The 16631-nt window shown below is 42.5% G+C and overlaps 1 protein-coding gene across 1 annotated transcript; it reads left to right on the top strand.

Moving 5' to 3' along the window:
* Positions 1-10112: 10112 nt before the first annotated feature.
* Positions 10113-11012, top strand: LOC310693865 (vomeronasal type-2 receptor 26-like; the record flags this gene model as incomplete). The annotated part of the gene is made up of 1 exon (XM_083476247.1): positions 10113-11012. The coding sequence occupies one exon, from the start codon at positions 10113-10115 to the stop codon at positions 11010-11012; it is 900 nt and encodes a 299-aa protein (XP_083332373.1).
* Positions 11013-16631: the final 5619 nt, after the last annotated feature.

Here is a 16631-nt window from a genome sequence, read left to right as displayed (position 1 = left end):
TGGGGACTCCGCCTGTTCATGCAAAGCTTTAGGCAGGCATAGGCAAACTCGGCCCTCCAGATGCTTTGGGACTATCACTCCCATTATCCCTGACCACTGGTCCTGTTAGCTATGGATGATGGGAGTTGTAGTCTCAAAATATCTGGAGGGCCGAGTTTGCCTATGCCTGGCTTTAGGCCTCAACAGTTGGTGGAGGTTGATTTAGTTAAAAAACCACAGCCGACAATCTTTAGAACTGTAGAATTAAGAATAGTCATGATACAAAGAATACTATAGCATTTCCCCTTTGGACATAACTTGTTCAAAATTGATTGCTATGGTAGTGTTTCAAGCATTCTAAAGCTCATAGACAAAGATTCTAAATCACTGAATTCACAGATTTTTAAATCTAAATTTCATTATTGCATATTTATCTATTTATCACATTTATATAGCATTTATATACTATGGTTCTCCTTCTCCCAATTTCATCTTCACAACAACCCTGTGAGGTAGGTTAGGCCAAGAGTCTGTGACCTGCCCAAGGTCACCCTGTGAGCTTCTTGCCTGAGTGGGGATTCGAACCCTGGTCTCCCATCTCCAACACTCTAACCAGTACATCACACTGGTTCTCAGCTGAAAATTATGGTTTGTCCATATGGTGTCAGTTAATGTAATAAGAATTTTGGTTGATGAAATGGATAATGGACTTGATTTAAAGGTTGTGCAAAGTTGTCAGAAGTGCGTGCAGGAGCCAGGCCCTGTGACTGGTAGGGCCTCACAGGATTGGGGCCTCCCTGAGCTTGGCCTGGAAGGGCAAGGCACGGCCGCACAGGTGAGGCTTGACGGAAGACTCGTAGCACCTGGTGGCAAAGGGTAGGAGGGGTATATAAGACCAGCAGTTCCCTCTGGCTCTGTGCTACAGCAACACGCTACCCACCTAGCTGTGCTTCCTGACTCCTGGTTTCCTGACCCTTGGACTCTTGGCTTCCTGACCCCTGGACTGCTGATTCCTGCTTCCCGACCTCAACCCCAGTCCCGACGTACCAAGTCAGAACTCTGCCCGTAACCCAGACCATGACAAAAGTTTGTTCTACCTCTTTGAACAATTAACGGCAAAGCAGTTATTTTTTATTCTATATTTTCATCTTAAGTAGTTTTCTAGGTAACCCTTTCTCTCTCTTTTTGCTGACTCTCCATAAACTCTTATTGCTCTCCCTACTAAGAAGAACCAGCTGAGACTTTGGCTGTGATGTGATAAACATGCTTCCCACCCCAAAATCACTGAGAGGCTGATTAAGTCTCCTGTAATTATCAAAGTAATCACGATCATTTCTTTGACTCTCCGGGGAGTTCCAGTAGCTGCATGAAAACTATGAATCAAGACTGGGAGATACTATTAATTTCTCCTTTGATGTTCAGAGCTTGGCCTTACACCAAGGGCTCTGTCAGACTGGTCACTGATTCTATTTCCTGCAAAAATCTAGCTTTCGTAACCATCCTAGTGAGACTTTGCTGCTCAGTATCACTCAGATGACAATGCGCAAAGAGATGAATTGTCGCCTAAAAAATTCCCTGCAACATGGTAATATTTGCAATTTTGGTATTTGTGCTGCTGCCTCAGACTGTGTGCAAGTTTCCTCTTGCTCCTACCATGCTCTGTGCAGGATGGTACTTTCCATGATGTTTGTGTCAGTGCTGCTTCCTCCAGATGAGTGCAAGGCTGCTGTTGCTCCATGTTCCATCCGTGACCCTCTTCCTATTCTTCACAAATATTATCAGTCTGGAGATGTTGTTATTGCTGGCGTTATGTCTCAAATCTATATAACTTCAAGCATAGCCTTCGATGAACCTCCTACACCTGAACTCTTTGATGATATTCTGTAAGGAAGTGTGTGTTTGTGTGTGTGTGTGTGTGTGTGTCTGTTTAAAAACCATATCATATATCCGTAATGAATATTTTTCTGCATTTGACATATGATGAAGGTGATGCTCATTACACTAGTGGTCAAAATTGTGGAAAACTTTAGGGAAAGCTGTATTTCTAAGGTTTGACGGCTTATAAGAACAGTATACCATTAGAATGAACTTCAAAAGTAGATCATTAGAAAGATAATATAATGCAGAATATAATGCCACAAACTGTGTTGAATAGCCCTGACCTGAATCCAACAGAATATCTGTGGAGCTGATTAAATAAACTTGTAGTCAGAAGCAACCAAGGAATAAAGCACAAATTTTGGAAAAAGTCATACAATCTTGGTTTCACATTAAAATGCCTGGTGAATTAAAATCTTTGCTTTACTCCATGGGATGTCACTGCAGAGCTGCAATTGCAGCAAAAAGTTTCTACACTAACATAAATGGTGAAAAGTTATGAAATACCCTTCATCATGGTTTTGTGTGCACAACTTCTTTATTTGCCTATTTGCTTCCTTTGGTGATCACTTGTAGCTGAGTAAGATTGTCTTAACAGTGAATCCGTATGTGACTGTGGAGTTCAATTCTGTATTCTCATGGCCTTCCACAGTGAGGACATAGATTTCTGGATGGGAGTTGATAACGGTGAGGGTTTGCCAAATATGCCTTCCTCTTAGCGTGTTTCTCAATTTCGTCCTGAGTTCGAGTGTCTTCAAAGTCCATAGCACCTTCCTTAATGGCTGTTCTCCAATTAGAGTACTCACAGGCCAGTGTTTCCCAATTGTTGGTGTTTAAACAACATTTTTAAAGATTTTCCTTGAGAGAGTCTTTAAACCTCTTTTGTTGACCACCAGCATTACGCTTTCCATTCTTGAGTTGGGAATAGAGTATTTGCTTTGGAAAACGATAGTCAGTCATCCGAACAACACGACCAGTCCAACGAAGTTGATGATGAAGAACCATTGCTTCAACACTGGTGATCTTTGCTTCTTCCTGTACACTGGCATTAGTTCGTGTGTCTTCCCAAGTGATGAGTAAAAATTTTTGGAGACACTGTTGATGGAATCTTTCGAAGAGTTGGAGATGGCATTTGTAAGAGGTCCATGTTTCACAAGCATAAAGTAAGGTTGGTAGTATGATAGCTTTGTAAACAAGCATTTTGGTTTCCCTGCAAATGTCCCAGTCCTCAAACAGTCTACACTTCAACCAAGAGAAAGCTGCACTCACAGAGCTCAAGCGATCCTGGATTTCGGCATCAATGTTGGCCCTTGCGGAAAGGTAGGAGAAGTTATCAACACTTTCCAACGTTACACCATTGTGTTGGATTTGCGGCACTGCAGAAGGGTTGTTTTCTGCTTTTTGGTGCAGCACTTTGGTTTTTGGGATCTTGAGTGATGGGCCAAGCTTTTCGTAATCTTCTACAGAGATACATACTTTCCAAAATGTTTTCACAATATTGGCCACTAGTGTATGATGAATACTACCCCCCTCCCCCCCTGTAATTCTGGTGTTTATGAGACATGGGAGCAGATCTGATATCTCAGTCCCACTACTGCAGTGTGTGCTAACATGTTTCTTTTTATATGGCAGGGTTATACAAGTGTTCAGCTTTTTAAAAAAGGTTTGGAAGGCAGCATAAAAAGTAACATCCCCATTCACTTTGTGAAGGCTTTCCACTCATTTACCATGGTGGGCGAAGGATTTCTTTTTTAATATTTGACTTCAATCAAAGCCAAGTGGCAATTCATTCAGAGTTAGAGGTGTTTTTATTATAAGGTTTTGGTAGCCAAACTTTTCTCCTCCGTCTCCTCCATAGAACAGAACTAGTAGCTATGGGGGCGGCCCAGTTGTGAGGCAAATTGAAGCAGCTGCTTAGGCCAGGGAATTCCTGCAGCTGCCATTATACAGCTGCCACAGTGGTGTCTAGTGAGATCTCCTAAGAGCTTGTGAGCTCACAGAGTTTATCACCAGAAGACACCACCACTGTGCAGCCCCAGGAGGCCAGGCATTGGTGGGGGTGAGGTGGGGTGGAGGCACCTCCCTGTGAGATGTGGCATCATGTGCATGTATCTGGACATGGATGATTGTATTTAGCAGGACTGAAAGCCATGCTAGGAGTTAGATGTTCAAGGAAGCAAAACATCCAGGTTCGTGTTTCAATATATCCACACATTTTGGTGAAGGTGAACTGTTACGCACTATGTCACTCTCCATACAGGCCAGTGACACAACTCTACCAGCATATCCTGGCTTTGACATTTGCTGTAAAAGAGATAAATAAAGATCCCCAAATCTTGCCCAATATCTCTCTGGGTTTCCACATCTATAACAGCCATTTCAGTCCAAGCTGGACCTACCAAGCTTCCATGGAACTTCTCTCAAGCCAAGAAAGACTCCTCCCCAACTACAAGTGTGATGTTCAGGATACTCCAAAGGCGGTCATTGGGGGGCCAAACTCTGATTTATGTCTCCACATGTCAACCATCCTGTCCATGTACAAGATGCCAAAAGTAAGAGGTCTGCATGGAGCATGGGTCATAATGAAATCCGTTTACAGTTGCCTTTGACTAAGTCTTATTGGGTTGCATTCTGCTAATTGAAGAACAAAATATCAAGGGAATGGCAAATAGTGGGCATAGGTTGGTATTTTTCAACCAAAAATGCAGGTTGTGGAAAATATGTCTGCTTCAGTTCCACACCTCCTGAAAAACTCAGGTGGAATAATTCCTCATTGGACACTTTACTCCTGTGCAGGACTGCTGCCTGTGGTAGCACAACTGTGTGTTTGCTATGCCTGCTGAAAAATCACTTATATATTTCCCAATATAACTATAACATCCCATCCAAATTAACAGAAATAAGTGATATTTGAATCCTTCTGCAGCAGACCCCCCTCTGTAAAACTCTATAACCACCACGGGTTATCTAGCATGTGTGAGGTAAAGGTCAACTTCAGGCAGAAGTTGAACAAATAAAAAAGATTTATTTTGCAGAATAAAGTTGGTAAGACAAAAGATAGATCAGGAGATAAAATTATTTCAGGAAATAGTTAACTTATTAATTATTACATTAAAATTAGTGGATGTTACAGGCTTCAAAACAAGGTAGTGAACATACAGCTTCTTTTAAACAGCAGTTGCTTATTTTCAGTTAGTACTCTTAAGTTTGATGTTACAATTGGTAAACAATCAGCTCATTTCCAGTTTCATTACTTCAGTTTCTTAAACCTAATTGCATAGGTGTTACAGTTTCAGACTTTGGTTCTTACTCAAGGTAGAGCTTTCTGTCCGTTTCCCCACCTTCTATCACTCCCACTCCTGAGGTTCTCCAAACAGCACAACAGCCCCAGGGGATCACTCCAGCCCTCTTAACGGGTTTGGTTGTTTACTTTTTCTAGGAGATCTCTCCTCTCCTAACTGGAAGGAGACCCAAGCAGACGGGATCCTGCAGAGGATTGAGGGGACCCATGTGCAGTGCAGCATGACATCATGACATCATGCACGTGATGCCACACAACACCCTGACGTCATATGTGTGATGCGATTAGGAGCTGAACGCCCCTTCAATATTGAGAGGGCTCAGCCCCCCCCAAAAGTACATTGATGGGGATGAAACTGCCTCGGCCCCTAGGAGCTGGTGCGCCTGGTATCCCCACAATTCTACTTCTCCTTGATCAAACTTAGCCCTCCAGTTAACTCTTGACTGAAAACTCTTACAGTACTCCACACAATGCCATGCTATCTAAGCTCAGGGGCTCCTTTCTCTAGCTGTAGACATTTTCCTCAGGGTGGCTCCACCCTCTTGCTGACTGGCTGTCTCGGTAGCCATTTACCTGTTATTTCCTTTATCCTCCTTTGCATATGAAAGGCAGCAAATTTTGCCGTAAACACAACTGCATAATACTTTTATTTGATGAAAATACATTAATATCCAAGTATTTCCCCACACTACAGATTATAAATGAAAAGAAATACAGTGGTACCTCAGGTTATGAACTTCTGAAGGTCCGTTCTTAACCCAAAACTGTTCTTAACCCAAAACTGTTCTTAACCTGAGGGGCGCTTTTGCTAATGGGGACTCCCACTGCAGGCGCACTGCTGGCGCATGATTGCCGTTCTCATCCTGGGACAAAGTTCGTAACCCGAGGTACTACTTCCAGGTTAGCGGAGTTTGTAACCCAATGTGTTTGTAGCCTGAGGTACCACTGTAAACAAAAAGCTGAATCCCCCTGGTTAATATATTGAAATCTGGTTTGGGGGTTTTGATATCATCATCTTTCCTCCCTTGATTTTATTAATGACCCTCTTTAGCTCATCTATGGCTCTTCTCCAGTGACGAATAATGACATTCAAGCCCTTTTCACCCACTGGATATTCCCAGATGGGACTCAGCAATACGAAGGGATCCTCCACTTACTGCTCCATTTTCGTTGGGTGTGGATTGGTGTGCTTTTTCTCCATGATGACACTGGAGAGAGATTTGTACAAAATGTTCTCCCCATGTTTGCCCAGAAGGGTATCTGCTTTGATTTTATAGAAAGTTTACCTAAGGATACCTCTTCTGGTGAGTTTGATGAAGTGGTGGAAGAAGGTTCAAAAACAACCAGGATTATTGTGGGAAGCACTGCCAATGTTGTAGTTGTGCATGGTGAAATGCACACAATTATGGTAATGAGAACGATACCCAGACTTGCAGAAACGAATGATGTGTCAATGCAAGGGAATACAAAAGTCTGGATTATGACAGCCCAGATGGACTTCACATCATTTCCCTTTCAAAGAGGTTGGGACATCACATTCCTCCATGGGGCTCTGTCCTTTGCAGTTCACTCTAAGGATCTTCCAGGATTCCAGAAATTTATTCAGATGAGAAAGCCTACCTTGGAAAAAGAAGATCGTTTTCTCAGGGTTTTCTGGGAAGAGGCATTTAATTGTGGTTTTCCCGACTCTTCTTCAGAGAAGAAAGATGACAAATTCTGCACCGGGGAGGAGAATATTGAGAGCCTTCCTGGGTCTGTTTTTGAAACGAGCATGACAGCCCACAGCTACAGCATCTACAATGCAATCTATATTTTGGCACATGCTTTGCACACCATGCAGTCCACCCAATTAAATTGCAGAGCAATGGCAGGTGGAACAAGATGGAAACTTACAGATCAACAGCCGTGGCAGGTAATGTTGTCTTCCAGTTAATACAGATGTCTGTGATCAACTCTGGAGCTCAGCCAAAGGGGGCACTTTTCTTGAATACCTCTTCAGTAAGGGAAACTCATTCCTCTTTCCTCTCAGGGAAGAAGTGGCTATCCTCTTAATGGTTAGGATAACATAATGGATTAAATTCTGACATCACTTTATAGTGGGTTCAGTTGTCCTTGGAATAGGAAAATATGGCTATAGATGGCTAGGTACACAATATCATGCTATCACTATTTGTACAAAGGCAGTCCTGTATCCCTGGAAAGTGATGAGCAGCTTATCTACACAGCTTATCCACCTATCTGAAGGAACGTCCTGTCTAATATTTTTGTGAAGGTCTATGAAATTTAGGCTAAGACTAACTGTAATTCTCAAAAGAACCACATCTTACCTTCACAATGAACATTACTACAGGTCTTTTTTCAGCCGGAACTCCCTGGAACTCAGTTCTCTCCCCTCTCAGGGGGACTCCATTGCTATTCCAAGGGAACGAGGGAGGTGTTTGTGGTGAGTTCCAGCACCTCTTTTTCTAGAAAGCAGCACTGCTCATTAATTCCTTTTTCCCTTTTAGCTCCATCCATTTTTGAAGAAGAGACTCATTAAGAACAGAGAAAGAAAAACACTAAGATACAACTTTTAAATGGACCACAAACTCTAGGTCTTAAATGTTAAAGATAAGCACTCTATTTCTACCAATATTACTAATATTTAATTATTTTTGGCATCTTCATTAATTGCTTATTTCCTCTTCAAACTTAGGTCCACCACTTTCTGGAAAGAGTTTCATTTAATAATAGTGTTGGGGAAGAAGTTTCTTTTGACCAAAATGGGGAATTAGTAGCTGGATTTGATATAATAAATTGGGTCACATTCCCCAATCAGTCCTTTCTGAGAGTCAAAGTTGGAACAATGGACCCACAAGCTCCCCCAGAGAAGAGGTTAATCATTCATGATGATGGTATCATGTGGCCCAACTGGTTCAACCAGGTAAGAATTTATTCAGGGTTTTCTCTAGTTTTTTGCTCAGCGTCCCAAAACTGCCTCATTGCAACACATTGAATCATCAATTATCAGAATCAGACTAGATCTGTAAAGGAAATATCAGGCTGTAGCACTGATAAAAGGAAGCTGTCTTGTTTCTATGTCTATTTGCAGAAGTGTCTCAGCTATAAAGAAAGTGTCACTAGTCAGTGAAATTTGAGGAAGCCCAGTATGTCTTTTAATTAGTATATACATTATTATTATTGTTCCTTCCTTCCTTCTCAGGATTCTGCACAGGGCCCCAGCGCACTCTGGGGCTGGGCCAGGGAACACCTGGGCCAAAATCAACCTCCCTCAGACAATATGGCCGAAAGTAGAAAAATTTAATTTGGCTTGGAACTGGTGAAGAAGACCCCTGCAGCCAGAAAGATTGAACCCTCTACTCATTAAGGGGCTCAATCCTGCTCAGTTTGACTGCACTCATGTGTCCCCCTGCTTAGAACAGGCACACATATCCAAAGTGCAGTGTGGGGCTATTTGTAAGCTCTGTTGCAAAGAGCTCTCTGTGCTGCTCTTTGCAGATGCTGCCTGCCTTTCCTTCGGAATTAGCCCAATTCAGCTTGGGATTTGGCCGAATCTGTTCCACAGCCGTAATTTGTACCCCAGAATAACTCCAGGCAGAGTCAATCTATTATTTAAACCTTCTCATTGGTTTGCAGCATTATGGTAAACATACAAAACACATTCCCTTGCATTGGCTGCTGAGCTAAATGATTAACAGTGAATGTTCACAGAAACCGCAGGTACAAACTATTATTTTTAGCACCTGGCTCCGCAAAAGTAAATTTTAAGACACATGCAGGTGATGAAGAAGGTAACTCTGCAAGCAAACAGCACTGCAAGAATCCATCAAAAGCAAACAATTACAGTTGCAATCAAAATTATTCAACCACCATTGCAAATCAGGTTTATTATCAAAATTTACAGAGCTTCAGCTCTTTGCCAAAGCAATTGAAATATCTCAACTCAATGGATGTTTCCATACAAATGTACAAAAAGAAAGCAAAGGCACTGAATGTTGCCAGAGAAACCATTGGAAGCATAGTTTGCAAGTTCCAAGTAAAAGGAACGGTGGTTAGACACTGGACAGGGCAGAATTTCAATAATTTCTATTGCAACTGTGAGTCAAAAGCACTTGAGCGATTTCTATATTCAGGAGATACTGACCCAATAAGCTTTCACCTGAACATTTTCTAATTTGATAAGATATTGCCTTGCTAATCTCTGAAGAAGTTCAAATACTTACCAATATGGTTTTCATAAAGGCAAAGGTACTGGAGTAATGGTAGACGTTTCCATGCTACTATTAGTGCTGGATTTAAGATAATCTTCAGATAAAACAAAAAACCTATAGCAATCTATAGCTTAACTGTCATTTTTACTATTTGAAGATAAGTCCCAAACGATTTCCTTCTTTCATTTATGAACAGGCACAACCCACTTCTCTGTGTAATGAGAATTGTCATGTAGGTTATAGAAAGAACAAGAAGGAAGGAAAGCCATTCTGCTGCTATGATTGCCTTCCGTGTCCAGAATGGAAGATCTCAAACAAGGAGGGTAAGGAATGCATCACATGCTTTAATTTTACATGTGCATCAGAAGCTCCTTTCTCTAGTGGGAAAACAGTATGGAAGTAGCAAATATACATTCTGGCATCTCGATCCTCTCTCTATTGTGTGGGCAGGTAATCCCTCCCCTACCTGGCCTGGTCTCCTTGGCAACGCTTCCCCCAGGTGGGATTGGACAACTGACTGAGGTAGGTGGAGACCTCCAGGTATCCCACCTGAGGGAAGGCAAAGCCAAGCCTATGCTGTTGGAGCCGCTCCAGATCCAGGGGCTGCACGCGTCCACGCAAAGGGCGCCCCCCATTTTAAGCGGGGAGCGGTCATTCTGGCATCTCTTAGATGCATTGTGACAATTTGGGAACAGAATAACTTTATTAAAAATAAGATGTTTATTTCTTTTTCTTTTTCAGACATGGACGACTGTTCAGAATGCCCTGGAGATCAATATGCAAAAAGTGAACAGGATGGCTGCCTCCCCAAAGACAAAACATTCTTGTCTTATGGAGAACCGTTGGGGATCAGTTTGGCCACGTTTGCCCTCTTCTTTTCCTGCATCACAGCTTTGGTGCTTCAAATATTCACAAAGCACAGAGATACTCCCATAGTTAAAGCCAACAACCGCAACCTCACTTATATTCTCCTCCTTTTCCTCCTGCTCTCCTTCCTTTGTGCTCTGCTCTTCATTGGCCAGCCTGAGGAAGTCACCTGCCTCCTTCGACAAACAGCTTTTGGCATGATCTTCTCAGTGGCAATTTCTTGCATCTTGGCCAAAACTGCCATTGTGGTTCTAGCTTTCATGGCCACCAAGCCAGGGTCCCGAATGAGGAAGTGGGTAGGGAAGCCACTGGGCACCCCAATTGTTCTTTCCTGCTCCCTTATGCAAATGACAATTTGTACTCTGTGGCTGGCAACTTCTCCCCCATTCCCAGATGTTGACATGCACTCAATGACTGAAGAAATAATACTAGAATGTAATGAAGGTTCCACTATCATGTTTTATTGTGTCCTGGGATTCATGGGTTTACTGGCCATAGTCAGCTTCACGGTGGCTTTCCTAGCTAGAAAGTTGCCGGACAGTTTCAATGAAGCCAAATTCATCACCTTCAGCATGTTGGTCTTTTGCAGTGTGTGGCTCTCCTTTGTTCCAACCTACTTGAGCACCAAGGGCAAATACATGGTGGCTGTGGAGATCTTCTCCATGTTGGCCTCCAGTTGTGGGTTACTGGGCTGCATCTTTTCCCCCAAATGCTATGTTATTTTACTAAAGCCTGAACTGAACAGCAGGGAGCAGCTAATAAGAAGACAGTTTTAAATAATCCAGAAGTCTGAATCATGCTCGTATTTTTTGGTGCCTGTTATTGCTATTTTAATTACATGTATGTACCGTATTTTTCGCCCTATAGGACGCACTTTTTCCCCTCCAAAAATGAAGGGGAAATGTGTGTGCGTCCTATGGGGCGAATGCAGGCTTTCGCTGAAGCCTGGAGAGCGAGAGCTCCCCTGGCTTGAGTGGCGCTGCCTCTTATCCCGACGCCCTGGCGCGCTGAGCAGTCGCGCCGGGGCTTCAGGTAGCTCTCTGCAAGACGCGGGAGGGCTCCCACGGCTTGCGGAGAGCAGCCTGTTCTGGGGGCTGGGGTCGGGGGAAGCTCGGGCTTCCCCTGCCCCAGCCTCGCACCTGGGGGGGGGGGATAATTTTTTTTCTTTATTTCCCCTCCAAAAAACTAGGTGCGCCTTATGGCCCGGTGCGCCCTATGGGGCGAAAAATACGGAAATTAGAAATCTGGGATACTCATGTCCCTAGACATTAAAGAATCAACAAGTAAAGAAATAATTAAAGAATTAACAAGTAAATGATAAAAAAGATCTGGAGCAGCTCCAAGAATTCCTTTGCGAGAAACTGTGAGGACACAATTGGGACCGTGGTGAATTGCTTAATTATTTCCATCACTGCCACTGATGAGGATCAGTACTAATTCTGTGGCAATGTCTTTGAGCACAACTGTCTTGGCACATTACCTGGATTGCAACAAAATGGGATCCATCCGTCAACCATCTACAAATCCACCTAACAGTTACCTCATTCCACTCTGAAGATTGGTTGGGGGGGGAACTTTGTCCAAAGCTTTACTGAAATAAAGATACAATATGTCCACAGCACTATGCTAGACTTTTCTGTAAGGAAATGTCATACTCTTTATTGCACCTGCAACTGGATCCTGCATTATTTTACGTATTTCTTTTCTCCCCTTAACTGGTATACAAGGAAACACCCCTGTGGTACAAAATCCTGAAAATCATGTCTCCATTGGTGACACATGTACAGCTGGGGGAAATAGTGCAGGTGTGTTTGAGGAAGAGTTTTGGGGAAACTGGGAAGTTCCCTTCAGGGCACCAGTTTGCAGCTGGACTTCTTGCTTGCCTGTGACACTCGCAATTACAAGAGAACTACTCAATGACAAATATGCATCATTATTTTGATCTTACTAGAAGCCACAGAGCTCAGTGCTCTAAGGAGATAACTTTGAAACTAGTAATTATCTCAAATTGCTGGGATTTATCATTCATCTTCCCTAATCCCCTGTACACTTTTTCAGGCCATGAACACAATCAATGTCAGATTATGAAAGTGTATATAAAATAAATCCTGTGTCATTTAGAGCCCAGATAAGAAATTCTGAACATGCAGATTTTCATGAATCAGATCATTGGCATTTTCCTTTATCAAAATAATCCAGAGTCATTCAATGAGAGTTCTTGTAATGCAGTTTATGGTAGATGAGATGAGATAGAAATCTGACTTTCAACATCCCTGTTGGCCCCAAGATGGTAGGAACATTTCTGCTGCAGATTCTGCTCTTCCTGTGGCTACAATTGCCTCCAACTGAGAGCAAGGAACACTCTGCTAGATGCACCATGATGGAGCCTTTCCAGCTTCCACACCAGAATTATCAGAGAGGGGACCTAATCATTGGAGGAATTGTTTCTTATTTCGGCTTTGTATTTGAAGAAACGGATTTCCATGAGCACCCAAACACAAAGCTTACAGATGAACTTTTGTAAGTAAAAAAACCCTATCCTTCATAGTGTACACTTGGTGAGCTCATGTATGCTACAATTACACCAAACATACAATGGCATCCTCAGAACACGTTTCCACGTGATTTCCCCCCCAGTAGGAATGTTAAATATATATTTTCTTCTCTTTACATTGTGATCTTGGTATCTTCTTCTTTGTTGCTTTATTCTGCTTCTTGAGGTTTCTATCTTCTGCCTGTTCTGCTTTCTCATCACCTGATCCCATGGCTCTCACCGCCTTCTCCCAACTTCATCCTCAACCTCCCTCTTTGTTTCCTTTCACACCATTAATGTCTGGTTTTCCTTTGCAACAAAGCTTGATCCTCACATTCACCAGAAGCATTTAATCTGACAGTCACAGATGCTGTGAAATGTGAATATCATAGATTTTGGATTATATCCTCTGCTATACAATATAAACCATATTGGTTAATAAAAAGAGCAGTTGCAAACTTGTTTTTGCAAAACAAAGTAGTATCTATCCGGCTTATTTGCAGAGTAGACCCACTGAAATTAATACACCTAAATTCATCTGATGAGTCAGTGTGGTGTAGTGGTTAAGAGCGGTAGTCTCGTAATCTGGTGAACTGGGTTCGCGTCTCCGCTCCTCCACATGCAGCTGCTAGGTGACCTTGGGCCAGTCACACTTCTTTGAAGTCTCTCAGCCCCACTCACCTCACAGAGTGTTTGTTGTGGGGGAGGAAAGGAAAGGAGAATGTTAGCCGCTTTGAGACTGCTTAAAGGGAGTGAAAGGCGGGATATCAAATGCAAACTCTTCTTTTTCTTCTTCTGATCTATTAATCATAATAGGCCTTCTTAGAGTATGACTAAGAATGACTACAGTTTTTTTGGTACAGCCCCAATCTTATCTGAAGGAGGGAAAGATGGAAACTCAGTTACTAAGAAAGAATATACCCTGTTCCACCTGATGTGGAACCCACACCACCTACACCAAACTCTAGTCCTCCTTTGCAACATTAGCACAGGAGGAATGGCTGTTCGGTTAGCCGCCTGTGAGGACCCATAATTTTAGGCACCAGTGGTACACCTGCAGATAAGTGGTACACCTGCAGATAATTTACATACAGTATATGTCTTTCAGGATATGAAAGTTCTGCACAAAATTAAAAAACTTTTTAGATGCAATATTCTTAAAGCTGATTGAATATTGTTTCTGGGTTTCGGCTATGAACTGTCAAGAGTCACAATGCATATATGGTTTGCTTGTCTGTTTTTTGCTTATTTGTCCTATTTAATCTTTTGGGATTAGCCAGAGAAAGCCAGAAAGTTACCTATGTGCTTAAGAGGGAGAGGATGAGAATACCTCTGACACAAAGTATAACTCTTTTATTAGAGAAATACTGAAGTGCTACCAGAATACTCTCTCCCTGGTGTTTGCTGTGAAAGAAATAAATGAGAATCCTAATATCGTACCGAATATGACCTTTGGGTTCCACATCACTGATAGCTACGTAAATGCAAGGATGACTTATCAGAACACCTTGAAACTTCTGTGCATCACAGAAAGAATTGTCCCCAACTTTATATGTGACAAAAAAGAACAAAAGATAGCTATTATTGGGGGACTTGACTCTGACATCTCCCTCCACATGGCAACTATCTTAGGCATCTACAAGATTCCACAGGTATAGTAAGTGTGGGGGCTGTGAATCTCTTCTGCTTCTGATTCATTATCTTCTGGGTTCTCAATACTGTCTTTTGCTTTGGTTCATTTTTATGATAAAGTGAATTAAAAAAAAAACCTGATACAAAAGCATGTGGGGGAGCTATGCAGTAGTTGTGGAAGCGGAGGGACTTTAGATGCATAACGTTCTTCTGAGATCAACATGCATCCATAAATGGAGTCAAGAAATTCTTATAGGTTTGTTCTTCAAGCAGATACGTGGGATGAACCATAACTATTTGCCCTAACTCTCCAATTCTTGTGGAATCGATTTCTTCCTCCAGATTGCTTACTGCGTATTAGCTCCAGTGAGAAGCCCATTATTATTATTTTAATGGTGCACATCACCACAAAGTATATGAAAATATGGTGCCTCTGTTTATAAACCGTAAGCTAGAACTCTACAATTCTTGTGTGTATGATTTCTTCCTCCAGATTGCTTACTGCGTATTAGCTCCAGTGAGAAGCCCAGAGTTGCAGCCCCAGACATTCTACCGAACGGTGCCCAATGAGAAATATCAATATGCAGGGATTGTCATGCTACTTCTATATTTCCAGTGGACATGGGTAGGAATTGTGGCATCTGATGATGAAAATGGAGAAACCTTTATGCAAAGCTTAGTGTCAATGCTTTCCCAGCATGGAGTCTGTTCAGCTTTCAATGAAAAACTACCAGCCATATCTCAAGGTCTAGATAATTTCGGTTCCCTGGAACTCCTTCGGGCCAAGTCCTCTTTCCTGATGGCCTCAGAAGTCAACATATTGGTTCTGTGTGCAGAACCTCAGACCATTACAGTTGTGAAATGGATGCAATATTTCTATTCATTAGCAGAAGATGTTGCAGAAAATTCTACAGGCACCGTGTGGGTTTTGACAGCCCAGTGGGCTTTCTCTTCAGAAACAACGCAAAGGTATTATGATATACAAGCCTTTGATGGTGCCTTGTCTTTTGCAATTCACACAGAGAAAGTCCAGGGATTTAAAGACTTCCTTCAGACCCTGAACCCCAACTCTCCAAATGGAGATGGGTTCCTCCAGGCTTTTTGGCAACAGGCATTCAACTGTTTATTTTCTGCTTCCAATGGGCACAAGGAAAACACAAAGACCTGCACTGGCCATGAGAGTCTGGAGAGCCTTCCTGGGCATATTTTTGAGATGACCATGACTGGCCAAAGTTACAGTATCTATAATGCGGTTTATGCCATTGCACATTCTTTACATCAGATGCACTCATCCAGGCCAAAACGCAGAATGATGGCAGGCAGAGGTGGGCTCGATCCTCCAAAACTGCAACCTTGGCAGGTGAGATTTCCTATGCTGAGTAAACCTTTGCTTGGGGCTAATCTAATGGGTGATGACACACAGTCCATAGAATGAATACACACAAACACAGAGACATAATTTACACACACAACCTCTTACAGCTTTTACCTTTTCTCTACAACTATTCCCACATTCTTTTCAATCCTTAACTGTTTTCCCTTTCCTTCAAGCGGAAGGAGCCACAATCAAGATAGGACCTGTACTTCCCTTCCATTTGCAGGAACAGTTGAAGAAGTTATGGCACTCTGTACCTTTCCCTGCCTCTCTAGGAACATATGCAGTCAAGACATGTGGAAGCATGTCTTGGATGGTGAAAAGTAAACAAACAAACAAACAAACAAACAAACAAACAAACAAACAAACGAAGGAGATCAGGGAAAACACACCATGTTCTTTTCTTTGCCCCCTTCTCCCTGCACACCCACCTTGCAGGAGGGGCAGTTCCAGGGCTTCCTGACATGGCACCATTTTGCCTTTGCACACGGACCCCAGAGCTGAACCCTCATATATTGATGGATACTTCTTGTTTCTAAAATCCATAAAAGCTCTCCTTTTAAAAACTTTGCCTTTGTTTTCTTCTGCCTAGCTGCACTCGTTCTTGAGGAGTATCTCCTTCAACAACAGTGCTGGTGACTTAGTGTCCTTTGATGAGAAGGGGGAGTTAGCAAGTGGATTTGATATTATTAACTGGGTTACTTTTCCAAACCAAACCTTCTCCCGAGTGAAAGTAGGAAAGATAGTTCCACAAGATTCACAAAACGTAGTCTTCAGCATGGATGAGGGAGCCATCACGTGGCACAGATCTTTTAATCAGGTGGGACCATTGGTGTTTTTTTTAAAATGAGGCAT

The sequence above is a fragment of the Podarcis liolepis genome, assembly GCF_965112155.1.
Source record: "Podarcis liolepis genome assembly, chromosome: 15".
Classification (NCBI taxonomy): domain Eukaryota; kingdom Metazoa; phylum Chordata; class Lepidosauria; order Squamata; family Lacertidae; genus Podarcis; species Podarcis liolepis.
Note: the sequence above shows the minus strand (reverse complement) of the source record. Positions and strands in the feature narration are given on the sequence as shown.